Source organism: Nelumbo lutea, chromosome 4 (genome assembly GCF_056320005.1).
Source record: "Nelumbo lutea isolate HS-2025 chromosome 4, American lotus-T2T, whole genome shotgun sequence".
Lineage (NCBI taxonomy): Eukaryota > Viridiplantae > Streptophyta > Magnoliopsida > Proteales > Nelumbonaceae > Nelumbo > Nelumbo lutea.
In genome coordinates this window covers 13,112,413-13,139,425 of record NC_142687.1, presented here as the reverse complement: position 1 = coordinate 13,139,425, position 27,013 = coordinate 13,112,413, and the positions used below count along the sequence as shown (strand labels likewise).

The 27,013-nt window shown below is 40.3% G+C and overlaps 1 protein-coding gene and 1 long non-coding RNA gene across 2 annotated transcripts; one reads left to right on the top strand and one right to left on the bottom strand.

Moving 5' to 3' along the window:
- Positions 1-1,166: 1,166 nt before the first annotated feature.
- LOC148854009 (uncharacterized) lies at positions 1,167-2,179 on the bottom strand. The gene is made up of 3 exons (XR_016095125.1): positions 1,848-2,179; positions 1,512-1,573; positions 1,167-1,405 (listed from the first exon to the last, which is right to left on the bottom strand). It is a non-coding gene; the product is annotated as an uncharacterized LOC148854009 (long non-coding RNA).
- A 4,413-nt stretch (positions 2,180-6,592) lies between these two features.
- On the top strand, positions 6,593-8,216 carry LOC148854008 (cypmaclein-like). The gene is made up of 4 exons (XM_088983748.1): positions 6,593-7,191; positions 7,307-7,354; positions 7,474-7,516; positions 7,729-8,216. The coding sequence occupies exons 1-4, from the start codon at positions 7,138-7,140 to the stop codon at positions 7,911-7,913; spliced, it is 330 nt and encodes a 109-aa protein (XP_088839874.1). The 5' UTR covers positions 6,593-7,137; the 3' UTR covers positions 7,914-8,216.
- Positions 8,217-27,013: the final 18,797 nt, after the last annotated feature.

Below are 27,013 nucleotides of genomic sequence, written 5' to 3'. Positions count from 1 at the left end.
TTTCGGCATGTCAAAGTGTTTGAAAATTTAATTCTTTTATCCCTTCAATATATGATCAGTGCCGTTGTCTTATTCAATATGCACTGTGGATTGATACGGAAAGGTAATAGCTACCAGTACACGAGTATCACCGTCCGTTCACTCTTGGGTTGAAGCTAGTGATTGATATAAGGTATCAATTAACCGCCATCTCCAAGAACGGCCTATATTGATTTAGAAATTAAGAGTATTTGGTATTAGGTTGGAATTAGAATTGTTTATTTTCTTTGTTTGTTTGGTTTATACAATTGAATTTTGATCAATCAAAACCCACATGCGAATTTTGATAAATTGTACGTATTTGATTGCTTAACATACTAGTTGATTGGTTACAAATTTTCGGAACCCTTATATAGATATATATGTGACTCTTAAGGAGGGGTTGGTTAAAAAGAAAGTGGGTTTTGAGGGTTTTTAAGCTACTTAACTTTTGTTTTGTTGGTTTGAAGGATATTCTCATTTCTAAAGGAGGAGCTTATTAGCCATATAAACTATTACTAAAAGTGTGAATGATAGTATGTAACTTTTGTTTGACTAAAATACTCTAGTCTTTTAATTTTGTCACACTTTAGTTCTATTTGAACAATTATTTTCCTCTTCATTCAAATCCCTCCCATTAAACCTTATATTTAAGGTATTAATGCCCACTAACATTCATTGAATCCTATTATTGGCCATAATAACTCTATTCTTGAATTTGGTCCCTATCCAATTGTGAGGGAACAACACGTAATCTAATTTACTACAATTATTCTCATTCAATCCCTTCTCTTTAAGTTTTATATTTAGCTTATTAACTCCTATTCTTTCACTGAATCTATGTTAGTTAATCATATTAAAGAAAATAAGTATGGTAAAGAACAATTGTTTGTAATGATGATAGAAATAAAATATAAATTTTAAAAATAAATTTATTTTCCTGTTTGGTGATGAGTCAATAATTCAACCTTTTTGGGTCAAATCTGTCAACCCTGAATGTTATAATTTAATAATAATAATAATAATTGGAAAAAAATGAAAACACAAAAAAGAATATAAAAAAATAAAAAAACATTTAGACACATCTCTAATATTGCATGCTTATTATATTAAGCAAAAATGAGTGTAACATATAAGAAGATAAAAGACTTAAACCTCCCTTAAGGTTTCTCGTAAATACTGAAACCTCCCCTTTCTTTTCAAATTGGACTAACACCTCCTCTATAGGATGATGTAATCGGACAAAGGCATCCCCTCCATTGCCAATCTGAAGATTTGTTTACCCCTGAAATTTTTTAAAACCCAAATTTGCCCCAACATTCCTTGCATTGGGAGTTTACACAGTGGTCGAAAAAGAAAATTGATCTCTCATTTTCGGTTTGCATCTCTTGAAGGAAAAATAAAAAACAAACAGCAAGGAAAACACTCAGATCAGCAGTGAGACAAAACAAAGGCAGTTCAAGAACTCAAAATGCTTGTATTTTTAATTTCACCTGCAATTTCGATCATTGAATGGAAGGATTTTAGAAACATTAAATGGTCTCTAATGCTTCGCCTGTGGAAAAAGGAAAACAAAACAAAACACAAAGTAAGCGCCTAAGACGATGAACAAATGAGAGAAGAAAACCTCCAAAGAAAATAAATGGAAATTATACAAATATTGAATATGAACCCCAAATTTCATATCTCATTTTAAGATTATATCCCTAGAAGTAGGTGTTATTGTTGGAAAATCTCCAACCGTCTTTGGATGCTGTACTCTACATAAAAAAAAAAAAAAAAATTGTTGAAAGAAATCATTCTGGATCCTCCAGCAACTGTTGTGGCACCTTCTCTTGCAGACTCGGTGGCTTCGTTTTGTATCACCAGCTGCACTGGCGGTAATTCCTTTGGTTATAATGAGGAACATTCCACGGAAGGGAACGAAAAGCACCACTGCAACTGATTGTTGTTGGGTGGTGGAAGACTCTAACAAAGGCAAGTTGTGGTCCCTTAATTCTACTGAGAATTTTCTAGAAATATTGGTTTTTCTTCTTTTTTTTTTTTTCATCTGAATCCATCATCTCTGCAACTTGACTAGTCTGCCCCAATACGCACATTAGAAACAAAACCAGTAGTCAGTAGATTCATCCACAAAGTGACCTTCTCTCTCTCTCTCTCTCTCTCTGTTTGTTAGTTAACAAGTAGTTGCAGATGGCCAGAGGCGATTCCAAGAGTGGCCAAGGTTTCTACTGTTAAGTTAAATATAAGCAATCTAAAATATGAAAAATTAAAAAGATATTATTTGTGTCTGAAATCTGAAAAGAATTATAGTTATTCTTCTACTTTTTAGAGGCTTTAAATGTATAAATTTGTTTGTGTTGGATCAATACTTTACCATCTGAAATTCATTGATTTTACTATTTTACCCTTAAAACATATTATTTAGAAATATTGAGTTCAATTCTCATTATCTCATAAAAAATAATTTTCAACTTCAAAATAATATTGAAATAATACAAATAAAAATAATAAATTAATAATTAAAAGCACTAATTAATAAATGAAACAATTAAAATAAAAAAATAATTAATGACTAAAAATATTAAAATAATTAATAATTAGTAAAAATAATTTGTAATTAATAAATAATACTAATAATTAATAATAATAGTACTACTAATTATTATTATTAGTTACCCTCTTAAGGTCGTGATAGTGGCGAAAAGACATGGGGGGAGAGAAAGAGAGAGAGGTCTAATGGGGTAGGGGTATTTTTGACTTTATGCCACATCTGAAACATGCCAGAATATGTTAAGTGACGGGCCTCAATCTTAAAATTTTAAATTTGAAAAAACTTTTTACGTCATATTTCAAATACAATATCATATAAGCATTGTATATGAAAAGTAGATATTTCAAATTCAGGCGTATGAAAAGTGTTATCAAACATCACCTCCAATTAAAAAAGTGAGGGGAGGTTTTAATATTTAAAAGAAACTATAAGGAAAGTTTAAGTCTCTTACCCTAATTTTTATAAATATAGAAATATAAAATATAAAAAAAATTGAAAAACATATTATTTTTTATTATCATAAAAAAATTATTATCTACATGCACACTTACTATTTTGCCTCAAAAAGAAAAATGCTATTCTACCTATGGAAATCTAAAATATCATTGTAACTAAACCGTGGGCTTCAAATATAATCCTAGATTTCTATTCTTGTAAATATAAATCAAACCGACTTGAACTTTGGGCGGATCCAATTGAAATTTTGGCAAGTCAAATCCAAGCCCAACCCATAAGCAAATCTAATACATGATGTTACCAATGCATGCATGATGAAATGTGTATACGGAGCATTGGGGCGCAGATGTAAATTCTTACCATCGTACATCGGGATCATCTTTACAAGAATGGCAAAGAAGATGTTCCCGATAGGCGGATGCTGTTGAAGCAGTTTTGGGAGAGTTGTATTGCTAGCAAATCCCTACCCATAACTTTTACGTAGATGCGACGATGACATGCGCGTGTCTGGATTCTGTTGTCGATCAATAATTGTGAACGATGTGGACTGTCAAAGGTACAGTTGGGAGCTGGCTTCCATCACGGAGCCAGCTGGAACCCTGATCATCAAACCCCATCTTCCTCCCCTTCAGGAAAGTAAAAGCTTAAAAAAGGCATACATCTTCGTACGGACACAAATGATGACACTGTCATAATACGGACCTCCAGATGAGATGGACTGGGTCTCACGTCCCTGTCCCCGAGGTCAGGTCGTCTGTCCCTTAGGGACAGAAAGATTTCTGTCCCTCGAATAACAATCCAACACGTCATTTGGTCTCACTCAATATTTCAAACCGACGGACTTCAGAATTAACGCCCGTTGGAATTCAAATTTACTTTAGTTTTGATTTAGGAGCTCAACCTATTTCCGTTCTTATTTTTATTTCTCTCATGCTCTGTATCTCATTTCTCCTCTCTCGTTCAATCAAACATGCTACAATTACCAACATTTAGATCTAGTCGATGAGATCACAGAATCAACCGAAAGCGGCTTTTCTAAACCTAATAGATTTCAAGAAAAACAATTGGTTTCAGATATTCCGATCTATCTATCACATGGTGAAAGAAGTAAATGTATAACCAAAGGAATGAATGAAAAAAGTGAAAGCAACTCAGTGCCACTTCTCTCTTACTCTATTTTTAGATTTCCAAATTCCAATTTCCAGGTGATCTCTGATTTATTGAAAGGACACGCAGTGGCTCTATATAATTGAAATGTATGAAAAACTATGTACTTTTGAAAGAGTTAATGACTCCTCATATTGTTGCCACTTAATAAAACATCTTGTTAGCTTTCAACTTACATAGTAGTTCTCTGTTGTTGTACCGACAAGGCAAGAACTATTATCGGATCCTAACATATATGCTCTATTAATGTTTCTCCTTGTGAGGAAACTATTTCTTTCTTTCTTTCTAGTGAAGTGATATATAAATCTTATAAACAGATTAAAAAGAAAAGATGGTAAATCATATGGAGGAACTTGTATCTAAATTCTACGTTTTGGGAGTCAATGAGGATGAGGAGGATCCCCTATTTTATACATATAGTAGTAGATTAATGAACTTGGCGAGTTGAGAACTTAGGGAAAGTAAGGCAAATCTCATGCATTTCTATCACCTAAAAAAGATTCACACTTAATCCATGGGTAATGGAGATTTTGCTTTCCATTTCTTTTTTTTTTTTATATTAAAAGAAGATCGATACTTGGAATTTATGAAATTAATTTTGCTGTGTGGAGGAATCTCATTATAATTTCAACTATCCAGATATTGCATATCAACTATGTCTTCATTCTTCTCGAGCTGAAGATTATTCACCGGTGGAGGAATCTATTTTAGATGAAAAAACTATTCACGGTGAAACTGAATGTTAATAGGGGAAAGACAGAATCATAGAACTGGACATCGGTGTTTGTAGTATGTTCGGTTGAATAAAAGAGGAGAAATGAGATAGAACGGAGGAAAGAAATAAAATAAAAAGAATGGAGGTGGATTTGGCGCCTAAACGAAAACAAAAAGGAATTTGGAGTCCTGACAGGCGTTAAGTCTAAACTCCGATGATTTGAAATGATAAATGGCACCTATGACATGTTCAATTACTATTGGTGGGGACAGAAAATTTTCTGTTCCTTAGACGATGTAATCTCCCTGTCCTCATGTTTCTCTTTTCTCCCACACAAAACACCAGCGCCAAGTGACTAAACACCGGGAGTGAGCCATACTATAGAAACAAACGCTACCAACACTGTAGAGATATATATATAGAGAGAGAGGAGGGACTATACTATAATACTGTATAGCAACAAGGATGTAACAATTCTCACAAATCTGCCGTCTTCAGCTGTATCGCCATTGAGGTTGATCAGGGGTACCACCATATATATATATATATAGATAGATATTGACCATACAAATAAAATTTTGTTTTAGATGGAAAGACGCACATAACTATCTACAGTCTACTGTTTGGTGGGGACTCATTGCACAGTAATAAATGATAAATGCCCAGTGTGCGTTTGTCCGAGTGTCGACAAAACATCCGTCCTGACTCCTGTTGCACAAAACCTCGACATATGTTCATAGATTCTACCACACACTACAGTCTTCCACCACGCTTTTTTTTTTTTTTTCTTTTCAAAACCCGGTTGATCGAGTCGAATTTCAAGTGTGTCGTTCTAGGAGAATTTCAGCGGGTCGTTGCTAGGACATATCACAAACAATACAACTACAACTACAACCCATGGCTATTGGCTACAGCCAGCTTTACCCTTTTCTGCTCCATTATATATGGGCTGTGGGCTGGATCGTCTTTGTGCCATCTCATCCATGATCCATCTGTCATGTGCCAGCCCAAGTGCCAAACGCAGTGGTGATGACGGACGGTGAGTTGGTTGTTGAGGAATTGCATACCCCCCTCCCTGCCGGACCGAAGACCGACCCTCGTACCCTCACTCTGACCCTAGTTTTTTGGGAATCTCGGTTCTTTCTAGTCGACCCCGTTGTTCGGTTTCGGTGCAACTCTTTCGGTTTCTGGGGAAATTGGGAACATGAATGACGTGTGTACGGTCTACCTAGAATTTCGTCACGTATCGCTCTCTCTATCTCCTATTTTGTCGTCTTGTCCAGCACCATTCATCCCAATTCTCAACTGAGAAAGGAAGTAAATATGGTGTGCCGCGGTAATACGCGGTACTGAAGCACCATTATTGGACGAGGGAGCATCTCTACTTCACCAGGGGACATTTTCTTCATCAAAGCCAAAGATTCCATTCGTGCCAATCTCGACGTTTCAGCATACTAACCCTTCTGATGGTGAAGTTTCAGCAGCGAACCCGTACTAACCTCCTCTAGTGTCTAGACACGCGTAGTCGAGGAACAAACGACGATGACCATTTGACAATTGACAAATGACAGCACGCTTAGCTGTCTCCCTCGTCGTCACCTTCTCCTTCCTTGAATTCTTGTTTGTTTGTTTCTTCACTTCTTCTCTTTTCTCTCTCACTTGCTTCATATTCAATGCACCACCCAAAGCAAAGCCCGAGACCCCGACCGATTCAGCATTCAGCAATTTCTTCGAATTCCGACACAGCAATTTCTTCGATTCAGCATTTCTGCATCCCGTTTACACAATGACAAAAATACCCTCAGAAAGCATTATTCATCAAACCCGACCACGTTCCATCCACTCACTATATTCCAATCGAAGGATATGATGGCTGATGGGTCAGGATCTTTGGATGCTTCTGATTTCACACTGACAATATGCATTTTGCTTTGCTTTATTTATTTATTTTTTTACCATCGACTTTTGTGTTTATCCCCATCTATCAACTTGCATGCTTTTCGGCACCAGGCACGATGTCACATGTTATGTACTCGAACGGTTGAGATTAAACCTATATCCACCTAGATCATTGTGCAGCAGAGTGTGGTCGGATCGTAAATATCACCCGGGGATCGGGGTAGTCTCCAATTTACCATCGTTATAAGAGTGAGCCACCCACGGTCCCCAAAACGTCTGCTACTAGTGTGCTTCAGCCTTTATTCTCTCTGCTTCTGGATCAACAAAAATGGCGTTACGTGTGCTTCTAGTGGTGGTGGTTCTGCTCATCTGCGTCGCCGAGGTAAGACTTAACAACAAAACTATTTGCTTTCCCTCCAAAAGAAGTTGACCACGGGGCCGCTTGGGCTTTGGTTTCTCTCTTTTCCGAGTTTTGACAAATAACGTACCTCTTGTAGGTTCCGTCGAACGTTGCCATAGAAGGTGAAGGGAACTATATTAACCAGGTATATCAACAAACCATTCTTTCTCTGTACTCCTGAAAGCTTTAATATTTCTGTTCTTCTTCTCTTGAGTGATAAAAGTTTAAACTCACCGAGATCGTCATTTTTTGCCTGTTTCTCAGGTTATTTTTCCTGGAGGGAACAGGAGGCTTATGCAGTCCATCGGTGAGTTTTGCTTTATATTTGCATTACTTTTGTCGTATGGAGATTTCTTCCCCTCTCATCCATCATTTGGTCCATTCAGTTAAGTTCAGATTGTACTGTAAGCAGTAAATAGGCTAGAAATCTTGAGAAATTAATTAAATGGGTTTGGACTTTGGAGCGAGCCAAGGTTGGAAATAATTAATATATGTTCTGGTTGGCATGGCATGTTGTAGATTGTGATGGGTTGTGCAAGGTGCGATGTGGCCTACACTCAAGGCCGAACGTTTGCACAAGAGCATGTGGGACTTGCTGCAAGAGGTGCAAATGTGTTCCTCCGGGCACTTACGGAAACAGGGAGATGTGTGGAAGCTGCTACACGGACATGAAGACTCACGGCAACCGGACTAAGTGCCCATGAGCGGTTGAGCCAAGCCTATGACAAAAATGGCCAAACAGAAATAGCATACTGAAATGACATAAAGATACTCTCTCTCTCTCTCTCTCTCTCTCTCTCTCTCTCTCTCTCTGTTCATACCGTGTAGACAAGTCTTCTTTCTTTTGTCTCTCATCGGACAAAATTTCCTTTTTTCTGCCTTGTTGTTGTTGCTATGGTAGTAGTAATTGTTGTACTTGTAGTGATTACATATGGAGTTTTTTTTTTTTTTTGAATAAGTAGTGATAATGAGTACGGGTTTGTGTATAATAGAAATGTGGTTATGCATAAGCGTGCTTTACTGCCTTTAATTAACTAAACAGACTGTTTGCATAAACTTTTGCTTTTGATCCTTGGGCTGTGGAAAACAAAATTAAGCCAAAAAGTGTTCTTAGTGTTTGGTGAGAAAAGGGAGATTTTTTATGTAGAACTTTGGGCCTTTGTGATTTTGGGTTTCGAAATCTGAAACTATATTACATGCATGCATGGATGTAAGCAACTTTGCCCCTTTAGGAGTAGTTGAGATTGTTAAAATGAAGCTTTGTTTTGTTGTGCCACTTCAACTAAAACAGGAAAAATGATTCAATGAAATTGCAGTGGAGTTGGGCCACCCAAGACCCAGACCGTATGATAGGGGGCTCACATCTGCCCCCCACATAGTTTCCCTCCCGAAAACGTCCTATACATTCTACGCGCGCCGCGTGTCCTCAAGCACGTGCACTAAGATGGCTCGTGCGGCCTCTATTTGATGTCCGTTTTTCAAACACTTCCGTTAATTTCATATCGCCCAAAAAGGGTTTAATCCCCTGTTCTGGGTATTATTCTCCCATTATGTGGCCCAATTCAAACCTTGGCGCCTCCTACTGCGGCGCGCGTAGGATGTGTGGGACGCTTTTGGGGGGGCAACTATGTGGGGGGCAGAACCCGTATGATAGCTGACCACACCTGACTGTATTTTCAGTCCGCCAGAGACACTAAGGGAGGTTTTAACTTTTTTTACCAACAGAAAAAAAAAAGTAGGGTCATTTATTAAAAGTTTAAAACACTCCCTATAATTTTATAAATTTACTTCAACCTATAATGTAGCTTCTCTTTTAAAATACATCTTGTAGTTTTAAAACACCCTTTATAGGTTACAACCTATTTGCTTAATCGACCTTTCTTTCACTTAAAAATATTTGTTTTTTCATCTAAAAATAATATATCACCTCAATTTAGTGAAAATTTTTTACAGTCAAATAAGATGGTTGCTTCCGTCTTAGACAAAATGATATTTTATTTTTATTTTGATTAAATTTATTCAAATAGATATAAAGAGTTAAAACTATCATTTTTAACGAATACATGTTTTAATAAATGACCCAAAAAACTAATAGAGATTTAACTAGATAGCACTAGAGGGCCTTATCCGTGGTTAGATTAGAATCTACTTTGACAATTGACACCAATTTAATGCGTAAAAGCGATTAGTGACCCCACTCCCTTGGTAAATTAAACTGCGAGCCTTGTTTTAACATGCAAGGTTGCATTTTTCTTGTTCCAGATTATATAATTTTGCCCCAGTCCAATAAATATCAATGAGATTGACAGGCTCAATCATAATTACTCCCTATTAATTTTTCAAACTTCATATCTTTTTTGGGCTTGGGTTTGGGTTTGGGGAGACAAAAACGAAAACAGATTGGGCCCCGTAGGCGTAGTTTGCCTGATGACCTAAAACTAATCCAGGATTCCAGGGTGGAATCATCTGGAGCTCATAGAAAAGGAATTTCTAAATGGGTGATTCGGATTTCCACTCGGGATTGCATCCTGCCTACAGCCTATAGGTTAAGTCTATTATTATTAGTCTAAGGGAAAATATTATGTAGATGGAAGGTTACATTTCTGCTTGACATGGGATGTATCCAGCATCGAGGCTTTATCATTCTTGGCCATGCGTTTATATTCTAATCTGTCACAGATCCATCTCTCACCACTTCTGTGAAGCCTTTTTCCAAGTGATGCTTGCCTTTTAAAAGTTTAAGAGGAATAATTTGTTTGCTATCGTGGGTGAGGGTTCTTGGGCTTAGATTTATCATATACGGCTTTGTTTCTCAGTGAGTAAAGGGCGGCGAAAAGGTCACCGACCGGGTAAGACACGTGGGAGATTCATCTTCTATCGCTATCTTTATCTTTGCCACTTGGCTCACAAATTGTAAATAAGGGAGTTATGTCAAGCGTAATGAATTACGAGTTGGACATAGGCCTCATGAGTCACGCCTCAGGCCCAATGTTCATCGATTTGTGTATGGCGTTGGCCATTGCAAGAGATTGTGGATGGTTGTACTGCTTTTCGAGACAGAGCAGAGACTGAACATTGCGCTCTTCTGCGAGAGCTAGCTCTGTTCCTTTTAACTGTTTTGTTGAGACTGGTAATCCATCATGATAAAAGCAAACAATACGTAGTTCTGGTTTGCAGAGAAGAAATTGGCGACAAACGAAGAAGTGAAGTAGCTGATGGGCCAACGTGCCTTTCCATTTAACCAAGGCTCTGTTTGGTTGCATACAAAATGAATGATTTCCTCAGAAGGGCATTTTTATGGTGTTTGGTTGCATGTAAATTGGCCATGAAAAGCAAACATCTTCCAAAAGGTGATTACCATTTACCAACCATGGGAAAAAGGACTATCCTAATCCTTAGAAATAAAGCCTGTACCGAGTACCCTCCCCACCAGGCCACCACAATCATAGAAGTCCATAAGCATGCTAGCTAGACATCTCATCCATGCCTTACGTCTTGCTCACAGCACAGCACAGCACTGCCTTGCCCTCTCCTTGGTTTGTAGTTTTAAATGCATGATGCATCTAACATTTTATTATTTGTACATGGCAGAGGTAGACTTGTCATTTGTGAGATAGATTGATGCCTTCGCGAGAGATGAGTACTGGGAGGGGGTTGGGGGCTGCCCTACTTGTGGCCCATTCACATATTCGGGTAATACTCATAGCCCAAAATAACTTGAAATAAAATTTTAAATTTTGTCAAAAGAATATACTTATTTTTCATTTTACCTTCCAAGCTTCATAACATCCTGAAGGCTCCAGTTCTCTTCCTCTCTCTCTCTCTCTCTCTCACACACACACTCTTCGGCTCTCCTACATCACTAGATGATGTAGCAACAATCATCCCTCCCTTTCCCTCTAGACGTCTGGTCTACCACACACACGCAAACACAAGAGTGAACCGATGAAGTAAAAAAGAAAACTTGGTACTAGTTAAGGTAGGTCAAGGACACTTGGGCTGATTGCCGTGGGAGGTCATGTCAGTGTAGCATTTGCCGCACAACTCCCTGTTACCATATGTTCCGGGTGGAACACATTTGCATCGTTGACAGCAAGTGTAGCAGATTCTGTTGCATTGTCTTGGCCTCGAATGCAATTTGCACCTTCCAGCACACAATCTCGGACATTCTGAACACAGTTCACATGCAATAATAGAAAGGGTTCTTTAGAGAGGTCGCCCTCTAATCCATAACAAGCACTCGTGAAAATTGTGTGAAGCCATCTAATTTTCAAATTGTAATTAAGGCAAAGTCACCTGCAATGGGGACTGGTGATAGGACTGGAGTTGGAGCTTTGGCATGGGTTGGCGGTGGAGCAGGAGGCTTCACTGGAGCTTTTGCATAGGTTGGCGCCGGAGCAGGTGGCTGCTTCACTGGAGCTTTTGCATAAGTTGGCGGTGGAGCAGGAGGCTTCACTGGAGCTTTTGCGTAAGTTGGCGTTGGAACGGGAGCCCTTGATGGAGCCTTTGCGTAGGGAGTCTGCACCACATAATCAGTCTTCAAATTTGTTTGCTTGATAAGAGTATTTGCAATATATATGATTTATTCGCAAGAATCATCTCTGATCCTTTATTACATGCAATTGAGCTAGAATGTTTGCTCTAAGATGTTTCGAAAATTTTAATCCTATTCTCGGTGGCATGGATGACATTTTAGGGTCCGTTCTGATTCCATACCCCTACTCCTGTGAATCAAAGGAGCCCTTAATTTGTATCATGGACTTATAAGGATTTCAGGGGAAAATGGGTTTTATCTCAAATATCAAAATGTTATTCGAAACATGCGTACTTATAAAGAACCGAAAATCGAGCTAACGTTGAAAGATGTTATATAGGTTTGCACATTGAACCTTTTAGCAACCAAAAGTTATAGCAATATCTCAACATACCTCCGTAAAGAATTCCTCGTCTCTACATGATGCCTACAACATAAAATCCAAAAAACATCAATTAATTGTTGGAGAAAACAGAAACGGAATATATTTTTTTTTCTCTGGGGGATTGTTTCTTACCCTTATGGTAAATAGAAGAAAAGAGGCCAACAATAAGAGTACGACTTTATTGAAAGCCATTACCGAAACAGAAGGAAGAGGAGGCAAAAAAAATGGTTTAAGTGATACTGAATGATATATGTATGATTCAAGCTGCTTGAAACTGTATGGTATACAACTACATATAGAGCAGGATCTGTACAGAGAGAAGGATCGAGAGAGTTTCCGGTAAAGAAATAAAAAGATAATATATCTAAGCTTGGAGAGAGGCTAGCTGTATTATCAGTTATCCCTTAAGTTTATTTTATTGACCAACTCACGAGGTTGTTCTTTAAAAATTTTACAAGGAAGCTGAATTTCATTGATCGATGTTTCCGATTTTCTTTTTTGACCGCCTTGTGTCTTTGTTAGATCCACATTAATTTCCAATTTAAATATATCGGCTATATAGAGAGAGTTACACCACTTCCAACTCTGTCATTGTTTTGTACGTAACCACAGTTACCAGAACAAAATTCCCTACCGTAGACGTTGAAGTTGATAAAGGTGTTGTGTTGGTAGAACTCCATGGTCCAGCAAGACCCAGTTAACTCGATCAGTCTATCTGCAGCAAGACCCAGCTAGAATTGTATTTGAAATTCAGATGGTCTGATGAGTGAAAAGCATAAATAAAAGTGTGGCAGTGAGATTCTGTAAGGCATTCCACATGCAACGTCACATGCGTCGAACAACAGTGAAACTAGAACTATTCAATTGCCTATTGGACTTGATGTTTGAACGTGAGATTCAGTGGAAGCTCTAGTTCATTCAGGGTTCTCACCCTTTCTTTCAGGACTTGGGAGTCGTAAACTATTCTGTTAAATTGATTTGGATCGTTTCCGAGAGCTGGATCCCGACGCCTGCTTCGGCATCTTTGCATTGGATGCGGAAGCTATTACTTACGTCTCCACCGCGCAAGTATCAAGCCATCGACCATTCAAAATGTTTTCGGAGTCCTAGGAATCCCGACTACCAAAGATGAGGACAATATGTAGTAGAGTTGTGGACCACGAACCTTCTCTAGACCCTAGTTAATAGTTATCGGGAAATTAAAACTCATTTTGCTATAGGAGTGGAGGTGTTTGTTTGCCACTTTGTGACGGTTTGATACATGCTTAGCTTTGTCTACGTTTGGCAGGCTTACGTTAGGGATATGCCCATCATTTTCGCCGATAAGATTTTTGGGAGAATTGATATTATCTTCAGGCAGACCACCAAAAGCTTAACGTATTCTTTGAGGAGGGGTGGTCGACCTCATTGGGTGCCTAACCTTGGCACTCCTAGACCATCATCCCCTTGCGGGGCGACCCTGGTTAACGGCTAGCATGGCTACCAGGGTTCCTCATGGGCGCACACTTGCTCATGGGGACAGTGTTGGACCGGCACTGCACTGCCGTTACTCAAGGGAGGCTTGGCATGCGGGCTTGGCTCAAGCACGTCCCTTCACCACGCCAGTCCCTTGCCCAAGCTGAGTGAGCTACCCCGTTGCCCTTGGCGCACGGGTGTGTTCCGGCCCAAGCGGTTGCCTATCATCATGGCACACAGGTGCCTGTCATCATCGGCTTTCAGGAAACCCATCACATCGGTGCCAAGTCACCTCATCGGTGCATGGTCGCCTTTCATTATAGTTGTCCCCTTTATCACGTAAGCGGCGCCTCCCATGAACCGGTTTGAGCCAGGAGAGTGCCTCGACCATTGGACTTTAGGTCATGATCCAGTGCTACTGACTTTGGTGGAGCCATCCCATCGGGCAACTCCTAGCCTCTATGCGTTACAAATGCTTGTTCTAGCCTGCATTGGCCAGGACGCCGCACGGGTTCTTCCGCTGTATAACTACCCCTTTGCCATTGGCTTTTAATACCTACTAAAAAGTGCGTGGAAAACGTTTGATGCAATGCCTTAAAGACTAGCAAATTATGACTTTTTAGCGTTGCTCGCCAGCAGCATTTCTCAAATCTCAACTGTTTGAAATTTGAAGTCATTTTTTGTGCAAACAAAGCTACCCATTTGCTCCACACATATATGGGCCGGTTATGGGTGTTGTTATTAAGTGCTTGTTTGGGAGGGATTTTACGCAGTGGCTTTCAGATTTAAGGGTAAGCCCTACATCGAAAGCGGTGAGCCGTGAAGTTATATATGGTGAAAACTTGGAAAGCCCAAAAGTCTTGTATTGAGTTGAAAAATCAATTTTTAAGTGAAACTAGCTTTATTATTATTTTTTTTTTGAAGACGCTCAATCAACGTTGAAGCCCCTCAAATAGGTCCTAATTATGGTTCAAAGAGATCGGTGGGCCTGATGTAAATTATGAAGAGCTCGTACGTAGTCATCCACCACCCACAAAGAAACTACCACTCGTACTCACGAGAGACTGCAGTTGTGCATGACATTGTGCCGCTAGACTACAGCTGTGCATTGGGAATATCTCTCACGAATGACACTGTGCTGTAGTGCCTTATGGGTTATGGATCTAGACTCAAATTATGAGTTATAAATCTCTTTCATCTTGATGTAGTTACAAATTAGATTTCTTGTGTCTAGCCCACCAAACCCAACTTCTTGTAATCCACTCAAATTTACAGGTGTAAATTTGGCAGGTTGGGCTGGATTTAAACTCAACATAGGCTCAACCCTAAGAATTGAATTTAAAGGTCAAGTCGAAGGTTAAATTTGATTTGTTCAACTCAAATCCAGTTCAAACTAAAATTTGATGCATCTAGATTGGGCTCAAATTAGTCAATCAGCCCACACTAAAATTTAACATATATATGCATGCAATAATGTATCTAACCTGAATAATTTTAACTTTTGGTCCCATGCCCAGCCCAATAACAGAAAATCTAAACCGAGCATGCTTAAAACTGCCAAGTTGCACCCTCCTCAAATCCCAACTTCGGATCTTCTCTCCTCTGAAGACTTTGGTGGATTGGGGTTGGACTAGTGGGTGTGGGTGGGTTCATGCCCATTTAGGTTCTATGCAAATAGTGGTAAATGGCTTGATGGGTTGAATGGTTGGTTGTCTTGCAGCTCAACCATAGCCCATACCACCCAACCGCTACTCACAATTAGGAATGGGGTCGGGGCAGGGTAGCACTTGCCACTTCCCATCCCCGTCTCCGGCCCTGATCAGGTATCACAATCCATCACCATTCTCACCCCTATCTCCACCAAAGCAATCACCATTCCCTACCAGACTGGGTTGGGGGAGCCAGGTACCCAACAGGGATGGAAAATTGACATCCCTACTCACAATCCACAATTAAAGGTATGGTGCAGATTACTTTGAGCCAAAATTTCATCATTTTAGGCTTTTAGCAGTTTCCTAACTAAGGGGTGCTCAACAACACAGATGGTTTTGTTTTTGATAACAAAATCAAGTTGTCGACCACCAGTTATGTATATCATTATCAACAAAATTAACAGCATTTATACTGTAACTAGGGACGGAATAGGGGGACCCAGGAAAAGCCAAGGCCCCCTTTATGGCCCAGAAACCCCCACTTACATTACATTCTTCCATATATTTCCTCCTCTCCCCACTCCCCACCCCAATGGTTGCTTCCCACAGCCCATCCATATTTATTCTCTCCCCTTTTTCCAATTCATTTTAGTTTTTGGCCCCCTTATAAAGTATTCTTGGCTCTGCCTTTGACTGTAACCAACTTGGCACCTTGTGCCACCACTCAGCCTGATTATCAGAGGTTTTTGCTTGCTGAGTTATTTCCTGAGCCGCCCTGTTGTGTAAGACACAGGAATATATACAAATACAATTTTTCAGAAAAAAAAAACATAAAATATTCTCGAGACTATGTTTGGTTGGATAGAAAATAAGACAGAAATAAAAAGTTAGAAGGAAAATGTTTAATAAATTTTGTAAAATTCCTTGATTATGTTCACTCAACTTTCTGTTGCTCTCTTATTTTTAAGAGTCATTTACTTGAACACCTCCTATAGTTTCATAGATTTACTTAAACCTACCATATAGTTGCATTTTACTAAAACACTCCTTATATTTTGTAATCTATTTACCTAAACAATCTTTCATTAAGAACTATTTGTTTAGCCATATGAAAATAGTAACATGATCACCTAAACTAGGTGGAAAATGTTTAAGGGCATGAACCCATGGTTGCTTATTCCAAAAGTACCCCTAAACTGAGTGGAAAATGTCCAAGGGGTATGGATCCATGGTCATTTATTCCAAAAGTACCCCTAAACTGAGTGGAAAATGTTCAAGGGTATGGATCCATGGTTGTTTATTCCAAAAGTACCCTTAACACCTTTTTTGTATAGAAAACAAAATTGACCAAAGTGAGAAAAAATAGAACGGTTGTCCATGTTTTACTAGGAGCAAAAATGGAATTTTTGTTTTTAGTTGATTTTGGTTAAATTTATTTGAATGGATGTTAGTGTTAACAATGTCATTTTCAACTTTCATCTGATGGAAGGTCAATTAAATAAATTGATTGCAAACTATAGAGGATGTTTTAATAAAACAAAAACTATAAGGTAGGTTTTAATAAATTCATGAAGTTATAGGGGGTGTTTTAATAAATGACAGTATTTTTAATCAAACCTAACACACCTTAGACCATTCAAAACACTCCAACAAGATTCAAAGACAGCTACATCCAAGTACCCAATTCATTCTAGACTCGTGAAAGCCATCCAAACACGCATGGAGATCTGCACTTTCTAGTGCATCAATCAATATATGGTTCGATTGTTTAGATACTTGGGGCCAGCCTAGAATCAATCTTCTTCCTGTCTTCCATCTCCAATATTGTTCCTATGGCTGCGTTTGGAAGCAATGTAAATCAAGATTAATGTAAATATTTACACCTTTACCCGGTTTGGTTTTGTTGACATTTGGAAAGAGTGTAAACAAGATCGACATAAAAACTATACTTTGGTTCTGTTTTGTATGCGTTTGGATGGAGCGGAGTTTTACGTCATAAATTGATGTAAAACTTCATCTAAAGTAGTGTTTCACATTGATTATCGATGTAAATATTACGTTGATAAAATCGATGTAAAATTCTACTTTTCTTGTCATGCTTTTCGAAATTCAAGTGGTTCGATGTAAAATGTCATCAATGTATTTTACACTGATGATGTTTTACATCAATTCCAACGCAGTCTATGGATTAGCACCACAACTATTCTATAGCCCATAATCTATGCAGCCCTAAGAGGCGAGGGATTTTTTTCTGGATAATTATTTATTATTAAAATATTTTAGTATTTGGTTCTCCCATAGTAATAAACTATAATTAGAACAATAATGTATTACTAACAACTCTCATTCATTGCCTAAACTAACGGAATAACTAGGGGTGCAAATTGGGATTGGTTAGGTCGAGTATTTCTCATAATTTTGAATGGGCCTGAACCTTAAGGTCATATTTGGTTTATTACTTTGGGCCTCATTCTTTTAATTCTTGTTCATGCTTGGAAAGAATGGATAGAATAAATAACATTAGAGCATTTGTTTATAAAATTCTTGTCAGGGGCCTCATTCTTTTCAAAATGAAAAGTCAGCCCATAGTATAAATTTTGAGATAGCCTGCAATATGAAAAATAATCATGCCCCGTCTTGCTCATTTTCATTTTTTAAAGAAACTCTATGACAACGGTGGTTTAGATCTACAAAATCGTTGCCATGTGTTTATTGGCAAATTGTTGTGGAAACTTACACCAACATACATTGACTACCGGCTATCTGGTAAATATCTATGTTGATGGTTTTGGGGAATTAGGCCGACAGTTTATGCCTATTGATAGAGTTTTTTGAAGAATGAAAATGAACAACATAAGGCACTTGTTAGTCTGAAAAGAAATCATTTTTTAAGAAAAAAACATTTGTATTTTCTCATTCTGCCCATTTTTACTCATTCTTGCCCATTTTAAAATTTTATCTTGGGTAAGAATGAGTAGGTTCTTCAATCCATACTCTGAGTGGGTATTGAGTAACCAGATGGAGTTCGGTTGAACTAGGCCCGGACCCACTTTTAGTAGTTTGGTTTCTAATTATACATTGATATGGACATCCAAATCCAAGTGTAAAAAAAACACTTTGGCAACCGTTCAAGTTTGACAATGATGTAGCTTTTAAGGTCAGATTGGATTTTTTGGGGTTAATTATTTAGGTGGTGTTCAGAACTGTGGCTCAGCCACGATATAGTGCAAATTGAAACACATCATGGCTTTCTCTCACTGTTTGGTTGCACCGTGGTGTGGACCAAACCACAATATATTGTCGAACGGTCACACCAGAGGGTAAAATATTGTCTATGGTTATTTCTCATGGACAGGTCCACGCTACCGTGGACATTTATTTTCAGATTGATCCCATGCTTTGCACTACTCTCAAATAATGTATTTTACCCTATAACCATAGAACATGTGTTTTACCCTAATTATTAATACTATTCATTATTAATTATATTATTTTATTAATCAATAAGTTTCAAATCTTATTTTTATTAATATTAATAATTACTTTTAATTATTATTAATTTTATTAGTTATTTATCATGGTTTTCAAAATTAGACCAGACGGTCAGACTAAGAAACCTGGGAACCGATCAAGTAACCAGTTTTGTTTCACCTTAAAACCACATTTTGGTCAAAAATCATTGATTTGGTCAACGACCCATTGACCCAGGCAATTGAACCATTGACCCAGACATCGGTTTTTTATCACTTTTTATTTTCTTATTTTTTTAAGTCAGAACGAGTCATCCATTTGTATTGGACAATTGGACCCCTTGACCCCGAAATTGGTCCCCATAATGGTTCCTTTTCCAATCCAAATTTAAAAACCTTGAGTTATTATTAAATATTATTAATAGTATTGTTAATATTATTACTCGTTCTTAATTATTATTAATATTAATAATTGTTATTTAATATTAATAATTATTTTTATTATAATATCTTTAGTAGTTTACTAATATTTCTCTATTATGTAAATTACTAAAAAAATAAATTATTGTTTTTAATGATTAACGACATACATCATGTTAAATGTTCCTAATGAGATGCATGGAATTATAACACAAGGTATAGACTAAAATGCACCACACCTTGCAGAATGCCTATGGAGATGTAGTGTGGTTCAATGCTTACATCTCTGTCCATGGTGCAGAACAACTACTCTATTGGGAGTGATGTATTTTCATTCACACCACTCAATTTCTCATCTAAGAACACCCCCTTAAAAATATACTCTCGTTTCACTAAACTATTTATATATATCATGTTGCTTCTAAAACTATTTAAATATATTCTGTATGGGGTGACCCCACTCTTCATTAATGAAATGGTTTTTTTTTTTTTTTTTTTTGCGTTAAAAAAAATAGTAAAACGTTTTTGGCCGTTTGTATTAAAATTTTTACCCCCATTAGAGATCAATCTATCAAATGCAAAATAACTTCAAAATCTCATGTCTCAAATTAGGGTTTCGAGGAGGGTATGCTTAGTTTCTCATGTCTGTATTGAAACTGATGAGGGCAGATTTTGCCCTCTAGTGAAATTGTGACAAGTGGCACCTCGTGACAACTAGGAAGACACCCAGCCAACAAACTTACAAAGTTGGTGACCTGCCCGGGCACCAGTTTGGCCGGCCTGGCGCGACCTGCGTGCGGCCTGATGTGCGCCTGCGCGACCTGCGTGAACTGCGTGCGGCACGCGCGACCTACGCGAACTGTGCGCGACACGCGCGAACTACGCACGGCCTGCGCGACCTGGCCGACCTGGACCAGCCTAGCGCATGATCCGGCCAAGCCGCCCATAAGGCGCCCACCGAAAAACCTGGCCTAGACACTGACCCGCCGACTGACACAGGCGCCAACTTGATGACCTGGTCTAGACATTGACCCGCCGACTGACACAGGCATCGACCTGACGACCTGGCCTAGACACTAACCCGCCGACTGACACAGGTGCCCCCCTGACAACCCGGCCCAGGCGCCGACCTGACCGCCTAACACAAGCGCCAGCCTGACGACCTCGAGGAGTTCACCACCGTACCCCGGTTCTGACAGGATGCGACGAGTCTTACCGTTTGGAGGCTTTTCACCCACCTAACCCGCGAGGACTCCGGTATATAAAGACCTCACCCCCCAAAGGGGAGGGGAGGAAAAAAAGGGAAGTAACCCTGCTCTCTAGCTCTCTCATATTATCTTCAAAGCTCTCTACAATAAGAGTGCTAACTTAAGCGTCAGAGAGCCCCCCACTGGGAAAATACCCCCGAGACCTCTGATTCAGTTCTCCCAGGTCCTTCAGCTCCCGCCACCTACAAAGAGGAGGAAAAGATGGAGTTCTCGCAGGTCCCTCAGCTCCCGCCCACCTACAAAGAGGAGGAAAAGATGAAGTTCTTGCAGGTCCCTCAGCTCCCGCTGCCTACAAAGGAAAGAAGACCACCTCATGCTGAGGGCAGTCGGATTGCGCCGCACCAGGGAGCTCCAGCATTCTCTAAGTCACCGGCCGCCTAGTAGGCAGTTCGCTACCAGGCATTTTGCTACCAGGCATTTTGCCACCAAGCAGTTCACCACCGAGCAGCTCGCCACTGGCCAGTTCGCCACCAAGCAGTTCGCCACCAGGCAGTTCGCCACCAAGGAGCTCGCCACCAAGGAGCTCGCCACCAGGCAGTTCGCCACCAGACAGTTCGCCACCGGGCAGTTCGCCACCAGGCAGTTCGCCACCATGCAGTTCTCTGCCGAGCAGTTCGCTAGTAGGCAGTTCACCACCAAGTAGTTCATCACTAAGGCACGCCACCACCGGGTCAAATAATGAGGTACTTAGCCAAAAAATTTTACATCACAAAACATTGGTACGTGGCCGAAAACGGTTACATCAATTGGCACCGTCTGTGGGAACACACTACAAAAAGCTAAGTTCTCATCTTGCCAAAACTAAGTCCTCACTTTTTAGAAATTGAAGCTATCGCTTTATAGTTTACATTTTTTATGAACTCATAGACTATGCAGGGAGCTAACAGACTAAGTAGCTCTACCAACCTTACTTTCAATTCAGATAATGCCACATCAATCCTCTCCGCAAGGTCCCCCCTACAAAGATGAGCTCTTTGTGGCTTCCACGGGAGTTGGCGGCCAACTGACTACATAGGCGCCCTTACCGGTTGAGCCTTCCAAAGCTCCCGTGTGAGCTGGCAACCTAAAGTTAGTAGTGCTGCCCCCGAAGGTCGAGCTCCTAGTAGATTCTTGTAGGAATAGGTGACCGGCATTACGAAGCTGATGCAGGCCAAGCCTACTGGCCACATTACTACTTAAGACCCGGTCGCCTCTCCGGCACGGGCAAAGTCAGAAAAGAGTAGACCACTAGTCATTCCAAAGCCTACGGGCCACATTACTACTTAAGATCCGGTTGCCTCTCCGGCACGGGCAAAGTCAAAAAAGAGTAGACCACTAGTCACTCCAAAGCCTACAGGCCACATTACTACCTAAGACCCGATCGCCTCTCCGGCACGGGCAAAGTTAGAAAAGAGTAGACCACTAGTCACTCCAAAGCCTATGGGCCACATTACTACTTAAGACCCAGTCGCCTCTCTGGCACGGGCAAATTTAGAAAAAAGTAGACCACTGGTCACTCCGAAAGCCTACGGGCCACATTACTACTTAAGACCCGGTCGCCTCTCCAACACGGGCAAAGTTAGAAAAGAGTAGACCACTGGTCAATCCCAAAGCCTACGGGCCACATTACTACTAAAGCCTCTCCGGCACGGGCAAAAGTCAAAGAAGAGTAGACTACGAGTCTCTCCCAAAGCCTACGGGCCACACTAGTAATTGGATCAACACTTACTAGCTCATTGACTTACGGGCCAAAAGAAATCTACTCCCTTCGCTGAGTTAGTATCAACTCGAGAGTGGGGGGCTATTGATGAGGGCAAATTTGGCCCTCCAGTGAAATTGTGACAAGTGGCACCTCGTGACAACTAGGAAGATACCCAACCAACAAACTTACGAAGTTGGTGACCTGCCCGGGCACCAGTCTGGCCGGCCTGGTGCGACCTGCGCGGCGCGCGCGCGCGGCCTGCGTGAACTGCGTGCAGCCTGCACGAACTGCGCGGCCTGCGCAAACTGTGCGCGACATGCGTGAACTGCGCACGGCCTGCGCGAGTTGTGTGCGGCCTGCGGCCTGCGCAACCTGGCCGACCTGGACCAGCCTAGCGCATGATTCGGCCAAGCCGCCCATAAGGCGCCCACCGACAAACCTGGCCTAGACACTGACCCGCCGACTGACACAGGCTCCAGCTTGACCACCTGGTCTAGACATTGACCCGCCGACTGACACAGGCATTGACCTGACGACCTGGCCTAGACACTGACCCGCCGACTGACACAGGCACCCCCCTGACAACCCAGCCCAGGCGCCGACCTGGCCGCCAGACACAAGCGCCAGCCTGACGACCTCGAGGAGTTCACCACCGTACCTCGGTTCTGACAGGATGCGACGAGTCTTACCGTTTGGAGGCTTTTCACCCACCTAACCCGCGAGGACTCCGGTATATAAAGACCTCACCCCCCAAAGAGGAGGGGAGGAAAAAAGGGAAGTAACCCTGCTCTCTAGCTCTCTCATATTATCTTTAAAGCTCTCTACAATAAGAGTTTTAACTTAAGCATCGGAGAGCCCCCCACCGGGAAAATACCCCCGAGACCTATGATTCAGTTCTCGCAGGTCCTTCAGCTCCCGCCGCCTACGAAGATGAGAAAAGATGAAGTTCTCGGAGGTCCCTCAGCTCCCGCCACCTACAAAGAGGAGGAAAAGATGGAGTTCTCGCAGGTCCCTCAGCTCCCACCACCTACAAAGAGGAGGAAAAGATGAAGTTCTCGTAGGTCCCTCAGCTCCCGCTGCCTACAAAAGAAAGAAGACCACCTCATGCTGAGGGCAGTCGGATTGTGCCGCACCAGGGAGCTCCAGCATTCTCTAAGTCACCGACCGCCTAGTAGGCAGTTCGCTACCAGGCAGTTCACCACTAAGTAGCTCGCCACCGGGCAATTCGCCACTAGGCAGTTCACCACCGAGCAGCTCGTCACCAGGCAATTCGCCACTAGGCAGTTCGCCACCAGGTAGTTCGCCACCAAGCAGTTTTCCACCAGGCAGTTCGCCACCAAGGAGCTCGCCACCAGGCAGTTCACCACCAGACAGTTCGCCACCGGGCAGTTCGCCACCAGGCAGTTCGCCCCCAGGCAGTTCTCTATCGAGCAGTTCGCCAGTAGGCAGTTCACCGCCAAGTATCTCATCACTAAGGCACATCACCACCGGGTCAAATAATGAGATACTTAGCCAAAAAATTTTACATCACAGAACATTGGTACGTGGCCGAAAACGAATACGAACTGTACAAATCAAGTTTGAGTTATGTTGAGATTTATTGTTTAATAAATTTGAGTAATGATAGGATATACGAAGGTTTTTGGATGGTTTTGTTTTCATGAATGGCTCCGTAACTTACTCTTTGGTGTAAGGATTTAAATGATTTGGTGTATTTTGTGGTTTTTTTTTTTCTGAATTTTCTATTCAGAAATATGGAACCCCCCGATTCCTGCATTGGAATGTACAAAGATTTATGCAAGCATCATGTGAATGAAGTGCCAAGACTGACCTCGGGGATGTTTGGTTCAGTTTACGTTTATCAGATAAACGCTGCCACTTCAGCGCTAGTTCAGTTTTGGGTTTAATAAACGTTTATTGGATTTGAAATAATTGTTTGGTAAGAGCCTTTACTGAAAAACGCTAATAAGTGTTTCTTTATTGATTTTCGTGAAAAGAACCGTTGGGGGAAGCGGGAAGCGAGAAATGGCACACTTAGTTTTTGATCCGGTACATCACGAATCTACCATCCCACAAGAAAAAAGCCAATGGGGTCCAGAGTTCGCCGTTGACACTCCGTGAATCCCCCGCCTTGCCCTTGTCCTCGCCTCCATCGACCGACGTCTTCTGCGAGGAATAGCCTTCGGATTCCTCCTCTTTCCTCTGATCAGGCGAGTCATTGAGATCCCACATGGTGTGTCCTCCGTCGTCGTCTTCTTTTCCTTGTTTGTCTGTCGTGGTGGTCTCCAGAATATGGAAGATCCAAGTTGCTCTGACCTTGTATGAACAAAGAACAAACTAGGATCATCGATCATCTCTCTCCATCAAGTTCGGAATTTGGATTGCTGTCGGCAAAAGATATATTGCTTTCTTTCCACTCTGTATACCGGCCAGACTTGAGAAAACAAACGTAAAAGAAGAGTTTCGCTGCAAAAAGGCACTCCAGAACTGCTATCTTCCCCAAAGTGCCCAATACATTATAAGCGAGGCCAGGACGAGAAGGCTTAGCGAAAAGCAACAACGGTTGCTCTCTCTCTCTCTCTCTCTCTCTCTCCCTCTCTCTCTCTCTCTCTCTCTTCTATCCCCTAGTTTCAATCATTCATATTCATAGACCCCCTATCGCACATCAACAAACCCCCAACCCAAAGACTTCAACTGATTACTCATCACACTCTCTGTCTCTGTTAATTTCTCTCTTTAGACTTATACTGGTTAATTTCTCCATTACTTGTAGTGAAGTTAGAGGGGAAAAATCAGAAGTGGAAAAAGAGAACAATCTCTTTCTTGGTCATATTGTTCCCACGTTAAGCAAATCAAAAAGCATCCTCTTTCTCTCTCATTATGAATTTCATTATCCATTATTAATTACTTGCTTATTTCTTTTATTTACTTACAGTCATTGGCTATCATTTACAGTCATTGGCTATCATTTATATGAGAGAGATGGAGGGTGATATTTCACCGTTCAATCTGAAAATCATTCTTTAGTTACAAGCACATGTAATTTGGACCATTGGATTGTCTAATAGATCTTATACACCAAAGTGAAAGTGTCACACTGAAACATCCATATGGCTTGAAGTGAGAAAATGTTTATTGTGCTGAGTTGTGAAGGGGCATTTTTTGAAACGCCCAAAATAAATCTAACCAAACAAAAAAAAAAATTAAAGTGGGTGTTTATCAGATAAATGTTTTTTATGATAAACGCCCATCCAATAAACATAAATGGAACTAAACACATACCTCATGTTTAGGTGTTATAAAATAAAAACTTATTCAAGGACATCACTTAATAGCTTAACCCTTTAGGTTTAACAGTTTTTTGACATGATATAAGAGTCGGTTTGACCAAATAGTCTATTGTTCAATCCTCACCCTCATTATAATTAATTAAATTTCAAACACAAGGTGTGAAAGGGCCTTTATTTGTCACACTTCATGCCTAATGGGCTTTTGCGTGAGAGGACGTGTTAGAGAATAAAAACCTACTTATGACCTCACCTAGTAGCTTAAAGTTTTAGGTTTAATGGTTCATTGACATTGAGGGCATCCATGTGATAAATTCATTAAGTTGTGAAGTAGCAAAGAAAGTAAAAATCAATAAAGCAATACTGAAATACAAAAACAATTAGAACATTGCAACAATGGAGAAATACTAAAAAACATAACATCTCAATTAACATGGGAGCAATTATCAAATTCCAAAAATGAAATTGAACTAGAAAAAAAATGGGAAATGAGGAATAAAATTGAGAGCAACAAAGGAACACAAGAATAGAACATAGCTTTGATGTATTTGCACTTTAGCAATATAAAATAGAAAGGGTAGATCAGATATAATAAGAGTAAGGGGGGAAGAATTGATTTTTTTTAAGCCTCAGGCAAATCCATTCACCAATCCACAGAATCTCACAATTGAGTGCATTAGAGAGAAAATGAGGAGAGGACCAAGTCTGAATTCTAGACTAAGTCAAAGCAAAGTGTGCCAAATTAAGAGTGGCAACACAATTAGCTTTCCGCTATATATGAGACATTCAATGAGATGGAAGGCAGAGTATATTCCTGCTTTTTTTATCAAAAGCCTATTTGAATACAAACTTACTTCTTTTTTATTGATGTGCTTTTGCATCTTATTATCAATGTAAATATGCATTGGTCTGTCATTTATTAATGCAAAAATGCAATGTTGCCAAATGCAGTCAAAAGTGAACTAGAGTGTAAATTTACCTTGAACTGGGATTTACACTCCATTTGTATCATTTCCAAACACAGTCAGAAAAACGGCCCTAGAATAAATCAAATTACCCAAATGGTTTCATGAGATACAACCAAGAGTATTTACCAATTGCGCCATCAATACTTAACTTCACCCAATTAGATGGGGTAGACATCCATCGTGATGGAGGGATATGTGTGGTAGCATTAGGAACAACATTTGTATTTCTAATAAATGATATATAGTGTAAATTTTGGGGTAGGGATGGCAATTTTCTCCATTTTCCCAATCCGCATGGGGATCCACACCGAATGGGGCGGGGACGGGGATGATTTCCCCCCGTGGATGGGGAAATTTTCATCCCCATTAGCGGGGATGGAGTGGGAACAAGGAGAGAACTCTCCGCCCCGCGGGGACCCGATCCCCGCCCATGGGATCCCCACTAATATATATGTATATATGTATGTATACATTATATATGTACACATATGCCTATATATTAATGTTTTAAAAATATGGTTGAATATGTTTGAATCTTTTTTAATAGATTGTAAATTTTAATTATTTTATTTTTATTTTTTAAATAAAATAAAAAAACAAAAACAAAATTATTAACATTATAAAAAATTATGGGATCCCCGTGGGGATGGGGATGGGGATGGGGATAACCTTGTCTCCGTTAGC